This window comes from Mustelus asterias, chromosome 1, assembly GCF_964213995.1.
Source record: "Mustelus asterias chromosome 1, sMusAst1.hap1.1, whole genome shotgun sequence".
Lineage (NCBI taxonomy): Eukaryota > Metazoa > Chordata > Chondrichthyes > Carcharhiniformes > Triakidae > Mustelus > Mustelus asterias.
In genome coordinates this window covers 105,919,677-105,941,685 of record NC_135801.1, presented here as the reverse complement: position 1 = coordinate 105,941,685, position 22,009 = coordinate 105,919,677, and the positions used below count along the sequence as shown (strand labels likewise).

Genomic DNA, 22,009 nt, shown 5'->3' with positions numbered 1-22,009 from the left:
TGCCAACTCATAAGTGAATTCATGTGGGGATGAACAAATCAAAAATGACCATGTTTTTAAAGTTTTCTTTTGGGGTTTTGTGTAAACTTGTTCATGGTATATTTTAAAATCCGATCCCTTTGCCACCATGTACATTTTATCTCTTTGGAAAAATAGAACAGATTGTAATAAGTGGTATGACACAAGGATGAGTGCTGGGGTATCAACTTGTTACATTTGAAGCAGTCCATGTCCAAATGCAGCAAGACCTAGATAATATCCAGGCTCGGGCTGACAATTGGAAAGTAACATTCACACCACACAATTGTCGGGCAATGACAATTTCCAACAAGACAAGATCTGACCATTGCCCCTCGACTTTGTGGCATTACCATCGCTGAATCCCCACCATCAACATCCTGGGAATAACCATTGACCAGAAACTGAACTGGACCTGCCATATTAATACTGTGACCACCAGAGCAGGTCAAAAGCTAGGAATCCTGCAGTGGGTAATGCATCTCCTGACTCCCCAAAGCCTATCCACCATCTACAAGGTGCAAGCCAGGAATGTAATGGAAAACTCTCCACTTGTCTGAATGAGTGCAGCTCCAGCAACACTCAAGATGCTTGATACTATCCAGGACAAGGCAGTCCGCTTGCTTGCTACATTGCTACCCCTTGCACAAATATTCAATCCCTCTACCACTGATGAACAGTGGGAACCGTGTGTAGATTCTACAAGAAACACTGCAGGAACTTGCCAAGGTTCCTTAGGCAGCACCTTCCAAGCCCATGACTATTACAATCTGATAAGACGAGCAGTAGATCCTTCAGACAGCACCACCAGGAGGTTCCCCTCTAAGTCATTCACCATCTTGACTGCTCAGTCAAAATCCTGGAACCCCCTCCCTAACAGCACTGTGGATGTACTGACACTTCAGGGACTGCAGTGGTTCAAGTAGGCAACTCAACACCACTACTGTCTCAGGGCAACTAAGGAAGAGCAATAAATGTTGGTCTAGCCAGCAATACCCACATCCCATAAATTATTTTTTTAATGACGTGGATGAAGGGATTGAAGTTATGGTTGCTAAATTTTCTGATAACACAAAGATAGATAGGAAAGTAAAATGTGAAGAAGACAGAAGGAGGCCACAAAAAATATGGGTAGGTTAAGTATGTGGGCAAAGATCTGGCAAATGGAGTATAATGTGGCAAAATATAAAATTGCCCATTTTGGCAGGAAAAATCAAAAATGAAGCATGTTATCTAAATGGTGAGAGTTTGCAGAGCTCTGAGATGCAGCGGGATTTGGGTATCCAAGTGCATAAATTACAAAAGATTAGTATGTAGGTACAGCAAGTGATTAGGAAAGCTAATAGAATGTTATTTATTACGAGAGGAATTGAATACAAAAGAATGGAGGTTCTGCTTCAGTACAAAAGGACATTGGACAACATCTGGAGTACTGTGTGCAGTATAGGTTTCCTTTATTAAAGAAAGAGGTACATGTGTTGGAAGCAATTCAGAGACGGTTTACCTTTGTCTTCTGAGGAAAGGTCAGACAGGCTAGGCTTGTATCTGCTTGAGTTTAGAAGAGTAAGAGATGACTTGATTGAAACATTTATAAGATCCTGAGGGGTCTTGACATGGTTTATGTGAAGAGGATGTTTCCACTTGTGGGAGAATCTAGTATTAGAGGTCACTGTTTTAAAATATAGCATCACCCATTTAAGACACATGAAAAAAAATTTCTCTTTGAGGGTTGAGAATCTTTGGAACACTTATTCAAAAGGCAGTGGAAGCAGAGTCTGAATATTTTAAAAGCAGAGCTGGGTTAATTCTTGATGAGAAAGGGGTTGAAAGGTGATAGGGAGTAGATGGAAATGTGGAGTTGAGGTTACGATCAGATCAGCCATGATCTTAATGAATGGTGGAGTTGGCTTGAATGGGAGAATGGCCCACTTCTAGTTCATATGAAGCATCATTGGTTTGCTTCTATTCAATGACTAAAATGTAGTCTTGATTCGTCAGAAATTGAATTCCTACTCATTTATTCGCTCATAAAAATGAATGGATTGACATCTATGAAGAAAAGACAGTGGACTACTGACCTCAATAGCAATGAGAACATTTATTTCCTTCCTTACTCCTCCCAAAGCTCCGGCATATTAAACCATTATATAGCAATGCCCTTAAGAGGATTTTCCCTGATAGCTTTTTCTGCTGCAATCTATAAAGCGAGATTCTACATTTTGATGTAAATTAATGGAGCTTTTTGTCAGGTAGTTTCACAGATTGAAATGGCCATTGAGTTCAAGGGGAATTGGGGTGGCAACAAATGCTGGCCTGAAAGTAAAGGTTTTGCTCTGCCATAGTCATTGACTTTGACTCAGTTTTTGAATGTAGGTGCTCCAGATGAGTTCTTGGCTTAAGCAGACTGGTGACCGCCTCAAGGACGACTTTCCACTTTTTTTTTCTAGTGACATGTTTCCAACTTCAAACAAGGTGCTAAAGTTGGAACTCTGACTGCCCTCACAGGTTGATATAAAAGATCCATCTTGGCTAGGCCTGTTATCGCAAGTGTGTGGCTAGCACTGTAGGCAAGGTATCCTTTGTTTTCCCAATTGAGTATCATGAGTTCGATTCAATATGAGAATTGAGAAAGGAATGCTAATTACATTGTGGCATTTGCTCCTGATATCCCCTGGTTTTATGTCAACTATTTTACTCATGTTATTACTCGAGAGCCAAGTCAAGTAATGCCTTCTCTCTGGTTGCAGTAAAAAGAAAAAGTATTGTAATAATATAACATCTTTCATGACCTCAGGACATCAAAAAGTATTTTATAGCCAATATGAAGTACTTTTGAAGTGTAGTCATTATTGTAATCTAGGAAAAGGCAATATATTGATTGAGAAAGCAACTCTGAACACCTTCTCGAAACAAAAGTTGTGTTCCATTTTTGGATAACTAAAATCTCTCAAATTAATTGTCAAGATCCTCATTTTCAATCTTTCATGCAATTTTCTTTGGATCATTGAATAACATAACTGACCTCTTGCTATCATTGAGTTTATCCAAATGGATTCCATTTTAAATCTTTATCCTCCAGTGTTTTATATCATCTGCTGTTACAGCTAATTGTGAAAAAACAGTTGTTGACTTCAGAATTTGGAATTGAACTTTTTGGGTGGCATAATACAGCTGCCTTTTATTTGAAAATTTTGATCTTAGGGACTGGTAAGTTTAGTAAAATATGTTGTCTCAGCTATTGCAATCTATGGAAAATTTTCTGCAGAGGATAATGAGTGGACATGAGGGGTAGGTATGACACCAGAAAATCTAAATTTGTGAGTGAGTCGATTAGTTTTCAGTTGACCTAAGCCATTTTGACTTGTGGTTTTGTGCATTCTTAAACTGGTTCAATATATACGTATTGGTGAGATTTCTATTTTGGAGGATATATTATGATCTGCACTTTCATTTAATATTTAGCTGAGCCAAACATTTAATGAAATATCTCAGCCTTATTCTGTTCATGAATACTAACCCCATGGTATATATACAAATATATATATAAATTTCTGATAGCTTAAAATAAGCATTTTATTGCTGCTGCTAGTGGTGAGTTCGACAGCTTATCACCGTTTCTTTGTAAACTTGCTTTCCGTTTGCACGCACAGGCTCAACAAATGAGGATGATGATTCTTGGCAATCTCACTTTGCCTCAATACAACTATGAGAAAGTATTGCCTAGTCAAGAAACGAGGAAATACTATATTGGCCAACCTGCAGAATGGTCTTGCTGTTTTATTAAGTGTATTTGAACTGCCATTTATTCTCTCCCCCTCTCTGATTTGGTACTTAACATTTCATTGCATGTAATCCTGATTGTGAGGCTAGCTTTCTCAAAGGAACTGAGTTGTATTTCTGCTATGTCTGTGTGCAGGGAAGAAGAGGGCACAAGACCACAAAACACCAATGCCAATCTCAAACAAACAATAGTCCCTTCTTTTGAACAACTAGTTAATCTCTGTGTGGCGGTTTGATTACAATAGTAGAACTAGATCAGACTGTAAGTGTACCACAGATTTATCTCCAGAGAGAAGATGGATAGGCTTAGTTGTTCTGCTCCTACAAAGCTCAACCATTCCGCACAGATAGGGAACAGTGGTAGGGATGTCTTCACCAGGCTGCATATATTTTCTGGCTGTCAATATAAAGACACCCATGGACTTGGCAGTGCAGTCACTTATCCAACAGAGCCAACTGAAAGGGTATGTTGGTGTAAATTAGGGGGATAAGGTCATGAGTACAACAGAAATATGTTTTTATCTGACTGATGGCTTTCATTTATCTTTTGTATTTTAAGTGGCGAGTGCGGAAAGAAGCAATGATGGGCTTGGCCCAGCTATACAAAAAGTACTGTCTTCATGCTGAGGCTGGGAAAGAGGCTGCTCAAAAAGTGAACTGGATCAAGGACAAACTCCTGCATATCTATTACCAGAACAGCATTGATGACAAGTAGGTTGAGTTGCACATTTTGAATTGCAAAATAAAAAGTGTGCAACAGCTATGGGATCATGGTTGATTTCAAAATGTATATAATTTAGAAAAAGGGTTGTTATATAACTGTATTGTAATTGAAGACATGACTTTGCAACAAGACTTGGATTGTTGTACATTGTTATTTGACCAGTGTTTCCTAGCTCAGCATTTTGACCTATGCCGTAGGACTTAAGTCTGTTTCATATTCACTTTTGTCCCCCACTCCCAACTCCTTTAATTACTTGCTTGGATTAGAAATAAGAACTTCTGTCTGGATTAGTTTTTTAAAGTAGTATTTGGGGGAAAAATTTCATGGGGCATGATTGTCACTGGATGGGCCAGCATTCCTGGTGACTATCCTTGGCTGCCCTTGGGAAGATGGTCAGGCTTCTCCTTGAACTGTTGCAGTCCATATGTTGTCAGTACACCCACCATGCTGTTAGCACGGAGTTCTAGGAATTTGACCAAGTGACAGTGAAGGAGAGATAATATAGTTCTAAGTCAGGATGGTGTGCGACTTGGAGAGGAACTGCATCTGCTACCATTGTCCTTCTAGGTGGTAGAGGTCACAGGTTTGGAAGGTACTGTTGAATGAGCCTTGATGAGTGGCTGCAGTGCATCTTGTAGATGGTGTACACTACTGCCACTGTACGGTGGTTGAGGGTGTTGATGTTGAAGGGAGTGGGTGGGATGCCGATTGAACGGACTGCTTTGCCTTGAATGGTGTTGAACTTCTTCAATGTAGTTAGAGCTGCACCCATTTGGGCAGGTGGAGAGTATTCCTTCACATTGCTGACTTGTGCCTTGTAGATGGTGGAGAGGCTTAAAGAAGTTAGGAGGTGAGTCACACTCTGCAGAATTCCCAGCCTCTGACCTGTTCTTGTAGTCACAGTATTTATATGGCTGAGTTCATTTTCTGGTCATTGGTAACCACCAAGATATTGATTTTAGGGGATTCAGCGATGGTAATGTCATTGAATGTCAAGGGGCAATGGGTTGGATTCTCTGTTGTTGGGGTGGTCATTGTCTGGCACTTTGGTGGCACGAATGTAACTTGCCACTTATCAGCCCAAGCTTGCATGCTCTCCAGGTCTTCCTCCAGATTGACATGGATGGTTTCAGTACCTGAGGAGTTGCAAATAGTACTGAGCATTGTGCAGTCATCACCGCATATTCCCACTTCTGACTTTATGATGGAGGAAAGATCATTGACGAATCAGCTGAAGGGGGTTAGGCCTAGCATGCTACCCTGAGGAATTACTGCATTGATGTCCTGGAGCTGAAATGACTGATCACAAACTAGCACTGCCATCTTCTTTTGTGCTTGGTATGATTGCAACCAATAGAGAATTTTCAACCCTGATTCCCATTGACTTCAGTTTTGTTAGGCCCCCTAATGCCATACTCGGTCAATGTAGCCTTGGTATCAAGGAGGGGGGCATGACGTTCGGGGGGTTGCAGGGGGGCCTCTGGTGTGCCTAGGGGTCTGGAAAAGTAGGACCCTGGTACTATCTGAAGTTGTTGGGCTTCCCTTCTGCCGCTGTGTTAAATACCAGGGAGGATGGAATGAGGCCTATATTTGGCCACTTACAGGCATTAATTGGCGCAAGAGTCACGGGCCGCCAGACAACTTGACCACCCTCTAAAATTTCAGAAAGGTTAGGGGTGCGTGGGTTGGCAGCAGGAAGATGATGTGTAGAATTTTACATACCCCTCCTTCCCCACCAGTGGAGCAAAACAAAATCTAGCCTATATGCACAGAATCAGATATTGAGAAGGATTGAAATGAGTGGAAAGGCATAGTCAAATTGGATTTTAAAGAGGCTATATAAGGCAAAAGAGAGTGATTAAGGAGCAGAATTTGAGAGGCCATGGTGGATTTCTAAATTAATCTTTTGTATTTCAAGACCACATATAAGTGAAGACAGGGGTCAGGGCAATGGAATGTAAGAAATAGGAGGATGAGTAGGTCCCTCTAACCTGCTCTGCCATTCAATTAGATCATGGCTGAACTTCCTTAACACCACTTTCCAGTATTACCCCCTTATCCCTTGATGTCTTTACTGTCTAGAAATCTATCAAGCCCATTCTTGAACATAATCCATGACTGATCCTCCACAGATGAACCCCAAAGATTTACCACCCTCTGAGTGAAGAAATTCTTCCTTATCTCAGTCCTAAATGGCTGACCTCATTTCCTACCAAAGTGGATAAGTTCATATTTTCTGGCATTATATCCATCTACCAAGTTCTTGCCCATTCATTTCGCCTGTCTAAATCCTATTGAAATCTCTTTGCATCCTCATCACAACTCACATTCCCACCTAGTTTAGTATCATCATCAAACTTGGAAATATTACAATAAAAACAAAAATCAAATGTTAGATTTGGTCCCGACATCCATTGCTCCCCCATGTTGTATATATACATTGTAAGAAGTCTCACAACACCAGGTTAAAGTCCAACAGGTTTATTTGGTAGCAAAAGCCACTAGCTTTCGGAGCGCTGCTCCTTCGTCAGGTAAGTGGGAGTTCTGTTCACAAACAGCTAAACTGTTTGTGAACAGAACTCCCACTTACCTGACGAAGGAGCAGCGCTCCGAAAGCTAGTGGCTTTTGCTACCAAATAAACCTGTTGGACTTTAACCTGGTGTTGTGAGACTACTTACTGTGTTTACCCCAGTCCAACGCCTGCATCTCCACATCACGTATATATACATTTCCAGGAATTTGTCTTCCATAGCATTGATGCTAATTTGGTTTGCCAGTCTATTTGTAGATCAACATCTCTCATGATTGCTGTGTTAACCCTGTTAGAAGAAGCTCTCGTTTCCTGATTTATACCACGCTCTGCAGTACCACTATTGTTTAGTGGTCTATAAACAACTCCTAGATATGTTTGCTGTCCCTTGCCATTTCTTACCTCCACCCAAACTGATTCTACATCTTGATCTTCCGATCTAAGATCCTCTCTTACTAATGGACTGATCTCATTCTTATTAAATGTATAACCACTTCCTGTTCCTTTTTGCCTATCCTTCCCAAATGTTAAATATCTTTGACCAGTCAGTTCCCAGCCTTGATCACCTTGCAGACATGTCTCTGTAATGGCAATTAGGTCATATCTGTTTGCTTCTATCTATGTCATCAATTCATCTACCTTATGGTGAATGCTCTGTGCATTAATTCTGCCGCTTTAACTCTTTTTTTTGTGTATTTTGATCCTATTTGATGCTAGCCTTTGTTTCCACTGTCTTCCAATTTCACTCACTATTTTCCTTCCTACCATTACCAATTTTGTTCTTCTCCTATCTGAATACCCTCTGTGGTTCCCACCCCCCCCTGCCAAATCAGTTTATATCCTCCCCAACAGCACAAGCATATCTCTTCGTGCAGATATTAATTGGTTCTGGCCCTGCTAAGTTGAACAAGCAAATGCAGGCAGCAAGGCACAGTTGTTCAAAGTCAAGCCTGCAACTAATAGATTTTTCATGAATTGGAGCAATCTCACCTCATTGTTAGAGGTGCTGCTGCTTGGATGAAAGGTTAAATTATGGACCAGCCTGCCTTTTTAAGTGGCTACTCTTGCTATTATGCACAGATAGGTAATGTTAAAGGCATGTTAATTGGGCCTCAGTTTTGATTATTCCAGAGGTCCCAATACCTGAATTCAGACCAGATGTAGCTATTAGTTCTTTCCCTTCTGCCATTTGAATTTCCTGATATAGTCTAAGATGTCCTTCATTCATTCTCCTGATCCTGGATCCTGTTGGCGCCCCATCAGCTGATTCTTCTCTGTTTAGCTGTGAATTCTGCTCCAGCTTAGATTGGTACAAGCTCAGTGTGAAATTTTAACTGATTTCAAGTGCCAATTTGAGTAAAGAAAATTTCCAAAATGTTCCTATTTGGCCCATGCAGCCTTCACATCCCCCTTTTCCCAGTCACTCCATATGATTGCTGGAGGAACATTTGTCAAAATACTCCCCGTTTTAATGTAGGGCATTGGCGGACCAAAGCTGCTGAAAAGGCCGCAGATGTTAATGACTGGCTGAGACTCCCCCACAGTTATGCTCTCAGTGAATATGTTCTTGTGTTTATAGGCCCTTGCTGTGAGCAAAATGGCTTCTATGTTTATCAATTGACTACACTCCAAAAGCAGTTCATTGGCTGTGAAATGCTTTGGGATGTCCTGAGGATGTGATGATGTGCTTCTGATTTCTTCATAAAAACACAAAATTCGTTGTAATAAATTATTTCGAATACTTTTTCACTAATAAATTCAGGTAATATTTTGGATGGTAAATCAGTAGAGACAACTTAATTTCCATTGCTTTCTTATCAAAGACAATTCCGATTATAGATACAGGTTGTTTTTTAAAATCAATTTCCATTGATTACATTCCCAAATTCAGTGTGGTTGAGAGATTTGTAAAAATTTTGACATTTAAAAGGAGGAGATTTCCTCACTTTTAACAGATTCTGAGATGTGTGTTACTCAGAAGATCACAAGAAATCAGAGCGGGTATTGGCCATTTGGCTCATTTTGCCTGCTCCATCATTCAATAAGATGATGGCTGATGTGATTATGACCGTAACTCCATATTTTCCTGCTGGCCCTCCATAATCATTAATTTCTTGGTTGATCAAACAGCTGTTTAACTCAGCCCTTGAATTTCATGATCATTGACCCAGTCTTCTCTGCTCTCATCACCCTCTGAGAAGGGAAATTCTTCCTCATCTCCATATTAAATTGGAGACCCCTTATCTTTAAACTGAGCTCCTTAGTTCTTGACTCCCTCACGAGAGGAAAGGTTCTCTCAGCCTCGACCTTGTCAAGCCCTCTATGTTCAATAAGATCACTTCTAAACTCCAATGAGTATAGGCCCAAGCTGTCTAACATTTCCTCATACAACAGACCCTTCATCCCAGGAATCAATATAGTGAACCTTCCCTTCCTTCCAATACAAGTATATCCTCAAGTAAGGAGACCAAGCCTGTTAACAGTTCTCCTGGTGTAATCTCACCAATGCTTTGTACAGCTGGAGCAAGACCTCCCTACTTTTATACTCCATTCAGGTCACATTAAAGGACAATTACTTGTTTTCATTTTATTTAATTTTTAACTGTTCTCTACCTTTGTATTTCTTTATTGTCTGTCTTTATTTTTCTTTCCCCCCCCTACTCTTTCCCCCATTTTATCCCCCTTTCCTTACCTTTTCTCCCCTTGACTTCCCCTTTCCCCCCCCTTTTTTCTCAATTTTACCTTTCTCCCACCTATCCCTCCCATCCCCCAACATCTTCATCTGTCACAGTTTACCCTCTGATTTCAGCTTCTCTGCCATTTGGCCATTCACACCTTTTTAATTCTCTCCGTTGGCAGCCTTTCTCCTTGCTTCTGTGGCTATGACTCATCTTTCATTCTTTCACCCTACGATAAATATCGCCCACTTTCTATGCCTTTTAGCTTTGACAAAGGGTCATCTGGACTCAAAACGTCAGCTCTTTTCTCTCCTTACAGGTGCTGCCAGACCTGCTAAGATTTTCCAGCATTTTCTCTTTTGGTTTCAGATTCCAGCATCCGCAATGATTTGTTTTTATTTTAACTACTTGTTAACTTTTTGTGATTTGTGTACAAGGACACCCAGATCCCTCCGTACTACAGTATCTCTCCATTTCTCTCCATTTAAGTAGTAATTTATTTTCTGTTCTTCCTGCCAAAGTGAACAAGCTCACATTATACTCCATCTGCCAATTTCTTTCCACTCACTTAAAACTATCTACATTGCTTTACACACTTTGTATGCTCCTCACGATTTGCTTTCCTCCGTCTTTGTACCATCGGCAATTTTAGCTACACTGCAGTGTTCCTTCATCCAAGTCATTAATGTCGATTGTAAATAGTTTAGGCCCCAGCACTGAGGCTTGTGGCACTCCACAATTTACAGTTGCTGACCTGAAAATGACCCATTTATCCTGATTGTCTCATTTTCTACTTGCTGCAGGCACATTCTTTTTCAACAATATGTCCACTTTCTCTTTTAAAAACTATTAATGAATCTGCTTCTTTCACAATTTCTGATGGGGTCAAATGACCCTTTACACAAGAATAACGTTTTCGAAACTCTCCCATAATTTTTCAGATAATAGTCTTAAGTTTAAGGCCCACAGTCACTATCTCGATGACCAGCAGACTTAGTTTCTCTGTTTTCATAATTTGTTCAAGTCTCTGCCACTTCCACATCTCTTATGATGATTCTCTCGTCTCTGCATCTCAGGGACCAACATTTACTTTAGCTATTCTCTTCCTTGGCTAGTTTGCTTCCATATTAGAAAGCAACATAGTCCAATCACAAACAAGAGTTTTAAACTTCAACAAAGCCCATTTATACAGGCATGAGGGGAGAACTGGCACTGGAATAATCAAAATTTCTAAAGGCATCTCTGTATTGTTCCTAAAATCATAGATCATAAGAAATAGGAGCAGGAGTAAGCCATTAAGGCATTCCGCCCATCGAGCCTGCTCTGCCATTAAATAATGGGATGGCTGATGGGATTATGGCCTTAACTGCAATTTTCCTATCTGCCTCCCACAACTTTTGATTCTCTTGTCTATCAAAAATCTGCTTAACTGTGGCTTGAATGTATTCAATAACCCAACTTGCAGTGCTGTCTGTGGAAGAAAATTCCAAAGACTAACAACCCTCAGAAGAAATTCTTCCGCATCTCCATCTTAAATGGGAGACCCCTTATTTTTAAACATGCAGCATATCTGACATGTCAGTTGAAGCATAATATGAGAAAATGTGAGGTCCATTTTAGTAGGAAGGTCAGAAAAGCAGAATATTAGTTAAGTGGAGATATGCTGCAGAATGCTGTGGCTCCCAGTTATGGATTCCCCCACAAGAGGAAACATCTTGTCGGTATCTACCCTGTTGAGTCCCCTCTGAACCGTGTATGCTTCCAATAGATCACCCCATCTTCTTCTAAATTCCACTGAGTATGGGCCCAACCTACTCAACCTTTCATCATAATCCTGTTCATCGCAACAATAAGTGAAGTGAATCTTCTCTAAACTGCTTCCAGTACAAATATATACCTTCTTAAGTAAAGAAACCAATATTGTGCACATCACTCTGGTTACTGTCTCACCAATGCCCTGTACAGTTGAAGCAATGATGTGGAGATGCCGGCTTTGGACTCGGGTAAACACAGTAAGAAGTCTCACAACACCAGGTTAAAGTCCAACAGGTTTATTTGGTAGCAAAAGCCACTAGCTTTCGGAACGCTGCTCCTTCGTCAGGTAAGTGGGAGTTCTGTTCACAAACGGCATATAAAGACACAAACTCAATTTACAAAATAATGGTTGGAATGCGAGTCTTTACAGGTAATCAAGTCTTAAAGGTACAGACAATGTGAGTGGAGAAAGCGTTAAGCACAGGTTAAAGAGATGTGTATTGTCTCCAGACAGGACAGTTAGTGAGATTTTGCAAGCCCAGGCAAGTCGTGGGGGTTACAGATAGAGTGACATGAACTCAAGATCCCGGTTGAAGCCGTCCTCATGTGTGCGGAACTTGGCTATCAGTCTCTGCTCAGCAACTCTGCATTGTCGTGTGTTGTGAAGGCTGCCTTGGAGAACGCTTACCCGGAGACCAGAGGCCGAATGCCCCTGAGCGCTGAAGTGTTCCCCAACAGGAAGAGAACAGTCTTGCCAGGTGATTGTCGAGCGGTGTTCATTCATCCGTTGTCATAGCGTCTGCATGGTCTCCCCAATGTACCATGCCTCGGGACATCCTTTCCTGCAGTGTATCAGGTAGACAACGTTGGCCGAGTTGCAAGAGTAGGTACCGTGTACCTGGTGGATGGTGTTCTCACGTGAGATGATGGCATCCGTGTCGATGATCCGGCACGTCTTGCAGAGGTTTCTGTGGCAGGGTTGTGTGGTGTCGTGGTCACTGTTCTCCTGAAGGCTGGGTAGTTTGCTGCGGACAATGGTCTGTTTGAAGTTGTGTGGTTGTTTGAAGGCAAGAAGTGGGGGTGTGGGGATGGCCTTGGCGAGATGTTCGTCTTCATCAATGACAAGTTGAAGGCTCTGGAGAAGAATGTCGTAGCTTCTCCGCTCCGGGGAAGTACTGGGCGATGAAGGGTACTCTGTCCGCCGTGTTTGTCTTCTGAGGAGGTCGGTGCGGTTTTTCACTGTGGCGCATCGGAACTGTCGATCGATGAGTCGAGCGCCATATCCTGTTCTTATGAGGGCATCTTTCAGTGTCTGTTGCGATCCTCCTCATCTTAGCTGATCCTGTGTATACAGAGGGCTTGTCCATAGGGGATGGCTTCTTTAACGTGTTTAGGGTGGAAGCTGGAGAAGTGGAGCATTGTGAGGTTATCCGTGGGCTTGCGGTACAGTGAAGTGCTGAAGTGACCATCCTTGATGGAGATGCGTGTGTCCAAGAATGCAACTGATTCCGGAGAGTAGTCCATGGTGAGTCTGATGGTGGGATGGAACTTGTTGATGTCATCATATAGTTGTTTCAGTGATTGTTCACCATGAGTCCAAAGGAAGAAAATGTCATCGATGTATCTAGTGTATCGCATCGGTTGAAGGTCCTGAAGGTGAAGAGGTCTTGTTCGAACCTGTTCGAATCTTGTTCGAACCTGCATGAAGATTTGGCATATTGAGGTGCGAATTTGGTCCCCATGGCTGTTCCGTGTGTCTGGATGAAGAACAGGTTGTTGAAGGTGAAGACATTGTGGTCCAGGATGAAGCGGATGAGTTATAAAATTGCATCTGTAGACTGGCAGTTGTTGGCGTTGAGTACTGAGGCAGTTGCAACAATGCCATCATCGTGGGGGACGCTGGTGTCGAGTGCCGAGACATCCTTTGTGACGAGGAGTGCTCCTGGTTCAACTGCTCCATGTGTGCTGAGTTTCTGTAGGAAGTCCGTCGTGTCGCGACAAAAGCTGGGGGTTCTTTGTACAATGGGTTTCAGGATGCCCTCGACATAGCCGGAGAGGTTCTCGCACAGGGTCCCATTGCCCGATACGATGGGACAGCCGGTTGTGTTTGCCTTGTGTATCTTTGGGAGGCAGTAGAGATCTCCAACGCGGGGAGTACGTGGGATGAGAGTACGGAGGGTGTTCTGAAGGTCCGGATCAAAGGTCTTGATCAGTCTGTTGTGTTGACGGGTGTGTTCTTTGGTCGGATCTGCGGGTAACTGTCTGTAGTGTTCCTCGTTGTTCAGTTGTCGGTACACTTCTTTGCAGTAATCTTTTCTGTTCAGTATGACGATAGCCCCTCCTTTGTCTGCTGGTTTGATGACAATGTTGCGGTTGGCCTTGAGAGCGCGGATTGCGTTGTGCTTGGGTGATGTTCGGGGCTGTCTTCTGAGTTGGGTGATGTTCGGTTGCTGCACTGCGGATCTCTCTGTCGGCTGTTCTGGTTCATTGGCTGTCTCATTGTGTTCGCTTTTGGCCTCTTGGGGTTTGTGGAAGAACTCCCGCAGCCTCATTCGCCTGATGAATTCCTCTGTGTCTGCTGCGAGACTGATGGGGTCTATTCTGGTGGTAGGGCAGAAATTGAGCCCTCGACTGAGAACTTCGACTTCATTTGGTTGAAGTGTGTAGTCCGACAAGTTGACAATGGACTTCCCTGCAGTGGTACTGATTTCTATTGTGGTACCGGGGGAGGCTTGGTTGCCGAGTTTCTCAAGTTTCCTGTTCTTGGTGTGCATGTAGATGGCGTAGTTCCTTTGTCTCATCTGCTTGGCAGTTTTGCAGCTGATCTGCGTCCTGAGTGCAAGTTGAGAATATGGACTCACATTGTCTGTACCTTTAAGACTTGATTACCTGTAAAGACTTGCACTCCAACCATTATTTTGTAAATTGAGTTTGTATTGTTATATGCCCTGTTTGTGAACAGAACTCCCACTTACCTGACGAAGGAGCCGTGCTCTGAAAGCTAGTGGCTTTTGCTACCAAATAAACCTGTTGGACTTTAACCTGGTGTTGTGAGACTTCTTACCCAGTTGAAGCAAGACAGCCCAACTTTTATGCTTCATCCCCCTTACAATACAGACTAACATTCCATTTGCCTTTCTAATTACGTGTTTGTACCTGCCTGCTAATATTTTCTGATTCATGTACAATGTCACTCGGATCCCTCTGTACTGCAGCATTCTGCAGTAAATCTCCATTGAACTAACATTCTGCTTTTCTGTTTTTCCTACTAAAATGGGCAACCCCCTCATTTTCTCATATTATGCTCCAACTGACATGTCAGATATGCTGTATGCACACTGGTATACCACATTAATTAACTATCATTTTCATTCACCATATTCACCGTCCATCTTGCAAAAAAATATGTGCTTTTGTTGGCCTGTGTATGCTCCTACCCAAAGATGACAGCAAGTGCCTGAAAGATTTTTTTGGGTACTATTTATCTGTTGAGGATTGTTTTGGAATCAGTAATAGAGAGTTTCCATTTGAAAAGTAGGAATCCAGAAATTTAATAGGACCTCTTCACAAGAGAGGTTCTGCTCAAAAAAACCTTGTGAAAATTTTAATCTTACTCTTTAGCTGTGTTTTTGATTGCTCGAGCATTTGGAACTGCAACTGAGGCATATTTGAATCATGTAAATAATTGTTCTTTGTTATTTAGCTGTTTCATTTTCTTGAGGTTTAATTTCGTTCAAAATACCTTTTATTTTTTAATCGTTTTCTTTGAATTTATCCAGCATTTGCTTTTTATTTTTCCTTTGTCGATGATATGACTGCAAAGCACTTGAAAAGATTTCAATATTGAAATTGGCAATTAAAACTTACTTTGAAGGTCCTTATGGGAATATATTTGTAGATCTTGTGTGGCATTGTTTAGTGAGTCAGAAGTTAAATAAGAACTGAGGCCTAGCATTATATCGTGGAGGTTTGCGGATACATTGAGCAGTGGAAATAGTTTCTAGGAATGCTGTCTTCCTAGAACTGCTCTCTCTCTCTTTCTCTCCAGTCCTCCCCGAAAATACTGCTAGATAGACCCTCAAGATCCCATCACAGAAAAGGCCACCTTCCAGGTGCTTCCAAATACCAGAGCCGCCACAGTGCTGGTAAGTGATGCTGCCCAGCATTACACTTTTGTCCTTCTTAAATGTCTGACGCTGTGGACAGCATGGATGATGCATCTGATTTGATAATATATTTACCTAAGAAGCTTCTAATCCAGGTTCTCAGATTATGGAAATAAAAACAGAAAATGCTGGAAAAACTGAGCAGGATGGCAGCATCTATGAAGAGAGAAACAGCTAATGTTTCAAGTCTGTATGATTTCTTCAAAGCTGGGATTACTGAGATGTCTAAGGATTTGGCGTAGAGATTGGTTCTGCAGTGAGAAAACACTGGGAAGATGCTGACACAATCTTGGAGCCTGAGGATGGGGGTTCAGATTTCCAATTTGGCACTGGGGCACAGTGCAGCAGTGATGGAGCCAGAATCCGGTAGTGTTTGGAGTTGCATGTGTTTGGCACTATTGGGAGACAAACAAGTACATAGACGTTGTTTAGGTCTGGAGTCATGTGCAGTAGTTTAATATTTTATAAACTACCCATATGTATATCTAACATTAACCAACCTTTTGTCTCATAATGCAACTGGTGTTTTCCTTTTTGGCTAGGTTGTTGGTTGAAAAAATCTTCGCTCAGTATCTTGTTCCACATAATCTGGAGACAGAGGAAAGAATGAAGTGTCTCTATTACCTTTATGCTTCCTTGGACCCAAATGCAGTAAAGTGAGTACTATTTTAGATCAGGTTTAATGTTAGACAGAACGATGAAAATTATGGGATGGAAGAATTCCTGGGCTTCCATTTTCTTAATCTCAGTCTCTTGTGTGGCACTTTGTTAAATGCCTTACTGAAGTCCATAACACATTTACTGCGCTACTTTGATCAACCTTTTCTGTTGCTTCATCAAAGAATTCAAGTAAGATAGTTACGCACAATTTTCCTTCAAATCCACACTGATTCTCCTTTATTAATCTATGCCTTTCCAAATTCAGGTTTATTTTGCCCCTGGTGATCGTTTCCAATAATTTGTTCGCTGCCGATTGTAAGGTTGACTGACCTGTAGTTTCCTGGTTTATCTCTCTCCCTTTTCTCGAATAATGGTATAACGTTTAGCAGCTTTCCTGTCCTCTGGTACTGATTCTGTATCCCACGAGGATTGAAAGGTCACGATCAATGCTTCTGATAATTCTAATATTGCTTTTTTCACCAACCTAGGATGCATTCTGTTGGGATCATGTGACTTAGTGACTTTCAGTAAGGGTAATCCTTTAGTACATGTCTATTTACTATTCTATCTATAACCTACTTCCCCCTCCTTTCATCTAATCTTCCCATCATTTCATTTTTGTGAAGAGGCACAAAATACTAGTTCAATATTTTAGCCATGGCCTTGACTTTCCCATGAAAATGTTTCTTTGTATCATCAAATAGGCCCATGAAAATGTTCCTTTCTATCATTAAATAGATCCTGCTTATTTCCTAGCTAACCATCTAGACGACTTATGTTTGTTAAAATATTTTAATGTTCTATTTACTGTTTCCTGCTAATTGTTTCTCAGAATTCCTCTGCCCCCGTATCAACTTTTTAAATTCCCACCTAATTTTAATCTTGCACCTGATGTTAACCAAATCTTGCTCCTTTTTCTCTTTTCTGTTTTAAGTTTTATTTCTTTTGTCAAATAGCTTTTGATGTTCTACCTTTTCCCTTCAAATAAGTATGCTAGTTTGTATGTAAATGGTCTTTCCTTTTAATGTTCACCATTGCTCCATTTTGCTGCTTTATCCTGCAATCACTTTTTCCACTCTACCTGTGCAAGGGTCCCTACGTCCATATTAATAAGCCTCAATTCACTTGATGCTGAAACTTCGAACCATTCCTTTGTCACTACCAGACCGAAGTATTCTAATGCAGTCCAGCTGTTTGCACAAGTTGCCCCTCCTCAAACTTGATGTGATCCAAAACTCTGCTGCTTGTGTCCTATATTGGTTAGCTTCACCCCTGTGCATGCTGACCTACCTTAGCTAGCAGTTGTACCAGCACTTGCGTTTTTAAAATTCTCATCCTTTTGTTCAAATCCCTCAAAAGCCTTGTCCCTCCATATCTCTGAAATCTTCTGCAGCCCACAATCCTTTGAGGTATCTGCACTTCTCTGACTGCAGCTTCTGGAGCATTCCTGATTTCAATTGCTCCACCGTTAATAGCTGTGCTTTCAGCTTCCTGGACTTGAGCTCTGTAATATTTTGTTTTAATGTTCCTGTAAAACACTTGGAAATATTTAATATGCTGAAGGCAATGCATAAATGCAAGCTGTTGTTAAATTGCTGAAATTAGTTCTGATCCAGTTGAGTCTTTTTACCGTGGGTATTTTCTGGTCTCTGCAGAATTACTTTAAACCGAATTATGTTGTGGTCATGGTTAAATTATCTCCTTTTGTAACATACGCCCCTTACCCTAATTCATTTCCTAGAATTAGATCCAGCACTGCTTGCTTCTGTATGGAGACATATAGATTAAATCAATTTCTTGCTTTGTATGCGCCATGTGGCTCTTAATGCAATCATGCCATCATCCCGTGTAGCAATTTGTGCCTGTAGTTCATCAGTTTTGTTTGTTGTGATCTGGACTTTTGGCTCCTGCAATTCGTTGTATTAATTTTACTGTAGTACATATATATCTCTGTCCTCTGATCTCATTTTTGATCTTTACTGTTTACTTTCCCGCTGACAAATTAAACCTTCCCCCAACATATTAGCTTACCTCTTTACAAGTATATTGGTCCAAGCTTTGTTCGGGTACAACCTGTCCTTGTTGCACACAACTGCTTATTCTGCTAGAATTGATCCCAATGCCCCAAAGGGACTGAAACCCTCCTGCACTGCTACTCCAGCCATGCATTGACCGAAACCATATTCTTTTCTGTATTCTCTATTACATGGCACTGCAAGTGATTCTGAGATTAATGCCTTTGAGGTTCTGTTTTACAATCTTTTTCCTCGCTTCTGAAACTCTGCCTAAAAGAGCTTAATACTTTTTTGATGTATGTATTTTGGTTCCAACATGCGGCATGGGTCACAACTTCTAGCTGATCATTTTCCCATTGCAGACCGTTCGCTTGGTGATATCCCTTATCCTGGCACCAGGGAGGGAACATGCCATTCAGGAATTATGCAGTTACAAAAATGCCTATTTCTGCCACTAGCCAACAACTCCCTTATCCGTACTATTTTTAGTCTTTTCCACACATTCAGTCAAATCTATCATTGTGGTTGAGGTTTGATTCTTAACTGCATTCCTCCAAGGAGCCAAGACACTCCTCTGTATACAAAACTGAAAACTGCTTAGCAAGTGCCACTGGCTAGTGATATTGCTGAAGTACCTGTGTTTTCCTCCTATTCTGTCTGGTGGTCATTATTTCCTCACCTCTACACCACCTGTGGCAATAGGGTGAATACTTTAAGGAACATACATTCATGGAAACTACAAGTTGGCCAGGTGCACTGCATTGACCGCTCTTCCTTCGGCCGTTCCTCTTCCTTTGGCCCTCGAGTTAAGTTCAAGCGATGGAAGGTACTTCTTGCACATCCAGAACTTAATGAAATGTCTTGGAATTCTGATATAAAACAAGATGTTCATGAAACAAGTTGTCATGATAGTCAATTATTGACCCGGACTATAAAAACACTTGACATGAAATTCAAAATCGAAGAGACTGATGTAAGAAGACGCTGAGACAATGAAACTCATAAGAAACTGATCTATGAAAGATTTATGTAGCAGTAAGTTAACTAAAAGTACTGGAAATGTTACCTACAAATATAAAACACAATGGTAGCTCTCATCAAGTGAATTTCAACAATGATAAAGCAATTGAATAGAACCATCTAATACTAAGCCAATTTGTTCCCTCCACAGCAGTTTTTCAGTTTACCACATTCAACTTGCATACAAATTCTGACCGTTATCTTCTCGCACTGTTTCCCCATAGGATTTCTCTCTCGACTTTCACTCGCCCCATTCCATTTAAAATTGTTTTGTGGTCTCTGCATTCAAAGCCACTTGTGGTAGAGCATTTCTGTGTTGTAAAGGAACTCTGTGAAAAATGTTTCTAGTTTTCCTTTTCATTTTGCAGTAAATATGTGCGTATGGCAGGAAAATGATCCTGAGCTCAAATTTCTCCATCGCACGTTCTGAAGTAATTCAGTATATTGTTACAACCAGGATGGGAGGCGTGCTCAGTTTTTCTAACCCCACTATTCAGCAGGCTGCACCATTAGTTTAAAAGTTTAATTCACTCGCCAAAATAGCCAATTATTTACCTCTGTTGTTAGACCCAGAATAGAAGATACTTTAGCCAGGCTGCTTTCAATAAACACAATAATTGAATTATTATAAAACAAAAAGTTTTTAAAATCTTGCAAGAACTGGTTAATACCTAATTGCACTCTGGAAGTATAACTATCCCTTTTTTTGATTATCACAGCACGTGAATGTGTGCACACACACAAAGGGCAAACAGCTAGGGGTCTTTACAGAGTTGGGCTTTGGAGGATAGGCTTTATGAAATAAAGGATAGAGTTATGAGGGTTTCAATGCTGTTGATCTGGAAGATTCCAGTAGATGTCTGTAAGTTCGCACCATTGGACATCTGGTACGGAGGGAAATATAGAGCTGGATCAATTCTTCCTCATCTTAGCTTTTCACGTTTCCAGATGCAGACAAGTTTTGCTCAGAGGAGAATTCTCTGGCTGCAGGTTGATAACCACACAGAACTTCAGGCAAGGCCTGGAGAATGAGAGTTGGAGCAGCCTCTCTTCTTGGCTTTTTCCCCAAAACTGAGTTCAAAACGATAGGTTCAAAACTTAAGCACCTCTGTTAGGTGATTTCCAATATATCACTATCCTTTGTCTATTAAACTATTTTTTTTTCGAATGCCCCCTCCCCCCCCAAAAAAAAACTCCTCACACCCACACACCTCGTACCATGCTGGTCAGGTAGCTGAAATTATGTGATTTCCGACAGAAGGCCAAGGTGAACTTATGACCTCCTTAAAAAGAAAGTCCCAAGTGTCTAAATAATGTAATGTCCTTCCAAATGTTTAAAGAAAAGTTTTCCCAATTTGTTAAAATAGTCACCCAGCCTAATCATGAAAGTTGCTATTGTAACAACTGAATTCACCAAAGGGACCTGGCACATGTGACATGTCTGCTCCATGTAAGTGATTTGTAATGGCCTTTGAGGTGGGCCAGCAAGCCTTTCACTGATTCACTATCACCATCTTGGGGAAACTAGGGGTGGCCAGTGGCTACAATGGAAAGTAATTATATTTTTTAAAAATGCAAGGATCCCTTGCAACTGATTTTGCAACTGGTAACAATCATGGTTTTCCATTTACCTTGTCACCCATAGTAGTTTTCATACTTAAGGTGCAGAGATCGAAATTTATTGAAACGTGGTTAAAGAAGTCACATATGTTACATAACTACTTACTTTTAATTATTGTTTTTCTCTATTGTCCCAAAATTAAAAAATGGTAGCTTATAACAAAAATACTATTATTATGCTTTCTTGATATTGAAGAAGGTGGAGGGGAGTATTGTTTATATAGATGCTGTTTAGAACATTTGGCATTTGAGGGCAGTGGAGGCTAAAGCTGAACCAGTCATTTATTTAAATAGATTATTAAGTTCTGTAATTGCTACTTCAGTGTTGGGGAAATCGATGCAAATTTCAAGCTTGACTCCACTCGAGCAAATAATTCCCCACATTGCATTTCAGAGTGGACCGCAACAAAAAGCAGCATTGTCTGTTTGCCTGTTGAGAAATATCTTGTGGAATATTGCATGCATGCAACTCTTGATTTTGAGTTTCTTGTACTCTTCAGAATTGACCTGCATGCATACACCATTCTCTTGAGAAAGTTACTACCCATCATTTTTTCTGAGGGTCAGCCAAGTGTTTACAGAGTTACAGAAAATTATCATAGTGCTAAATATCTGAATCATTATTCAGTGACCACACCCAAAACTTTCCAGCCAGTCTCTCAACATCTAACCTATCAGATCCTCTTGGAATCTTATCTTTCAGTAAGATCATCTCTCGTTCTTCTAAACTTCAGAATATAGGCCCATTTTTCTCTTCACGGGACAGCCGTTCATCCCAGAAATAAATTTAGTGAACTTTTGTTTTGCCCCTCTGAGTCAATTATATCCTGCCTTGGGTCTGAAAAGCAAAAGCTGTACGTACGCAGAGCTCATCAAAGTTTCATACAATTCGGGAAAAACTTCCTTACTCTTGCACTCCAGCCCCCTTTCAGTAAAGAGCAACATGGTCAGTTAACTCATGTTGGCTAGATTATTGTGGGTTTTGTGCTAATGATGTGGGTTCAACCCCCATACTGGCTGTGGTATCTCACTGAGGCCTGCC

The 22,009-nt window shown here is 41.1% G+C and overlaps 1 protein-coding gene across 6 annotated transcripts in view; it reads left to right on the top strand.

Annotated features, from left to right (window-relative positions):
• pds5a (PDS5 cohesin associated factor A) overlaps positions 1–22,009 on the top strand; it is a 226,653-nt gene that overhangs the window by 121,294 nt on the left and 83,350 nt on the right. For all 6 annotated transcript variants that reach the window (XM_078216356.1, XM_078216398.1, XM_078216375.1 and 3 more), the window contains exons 12-13: positions 4,358–4,509; positions 16,195–16,308. In XM_078216356.1, coding sequence (XP_078072482.1) covers positions 4,358–4,509; positions 16,195–16,308 — 266 coding nt within the window. The remainder of the gene's footprint in view (positions 1–4,357; positions 4,510–16,194; positions 16,309–22,009) is intronic.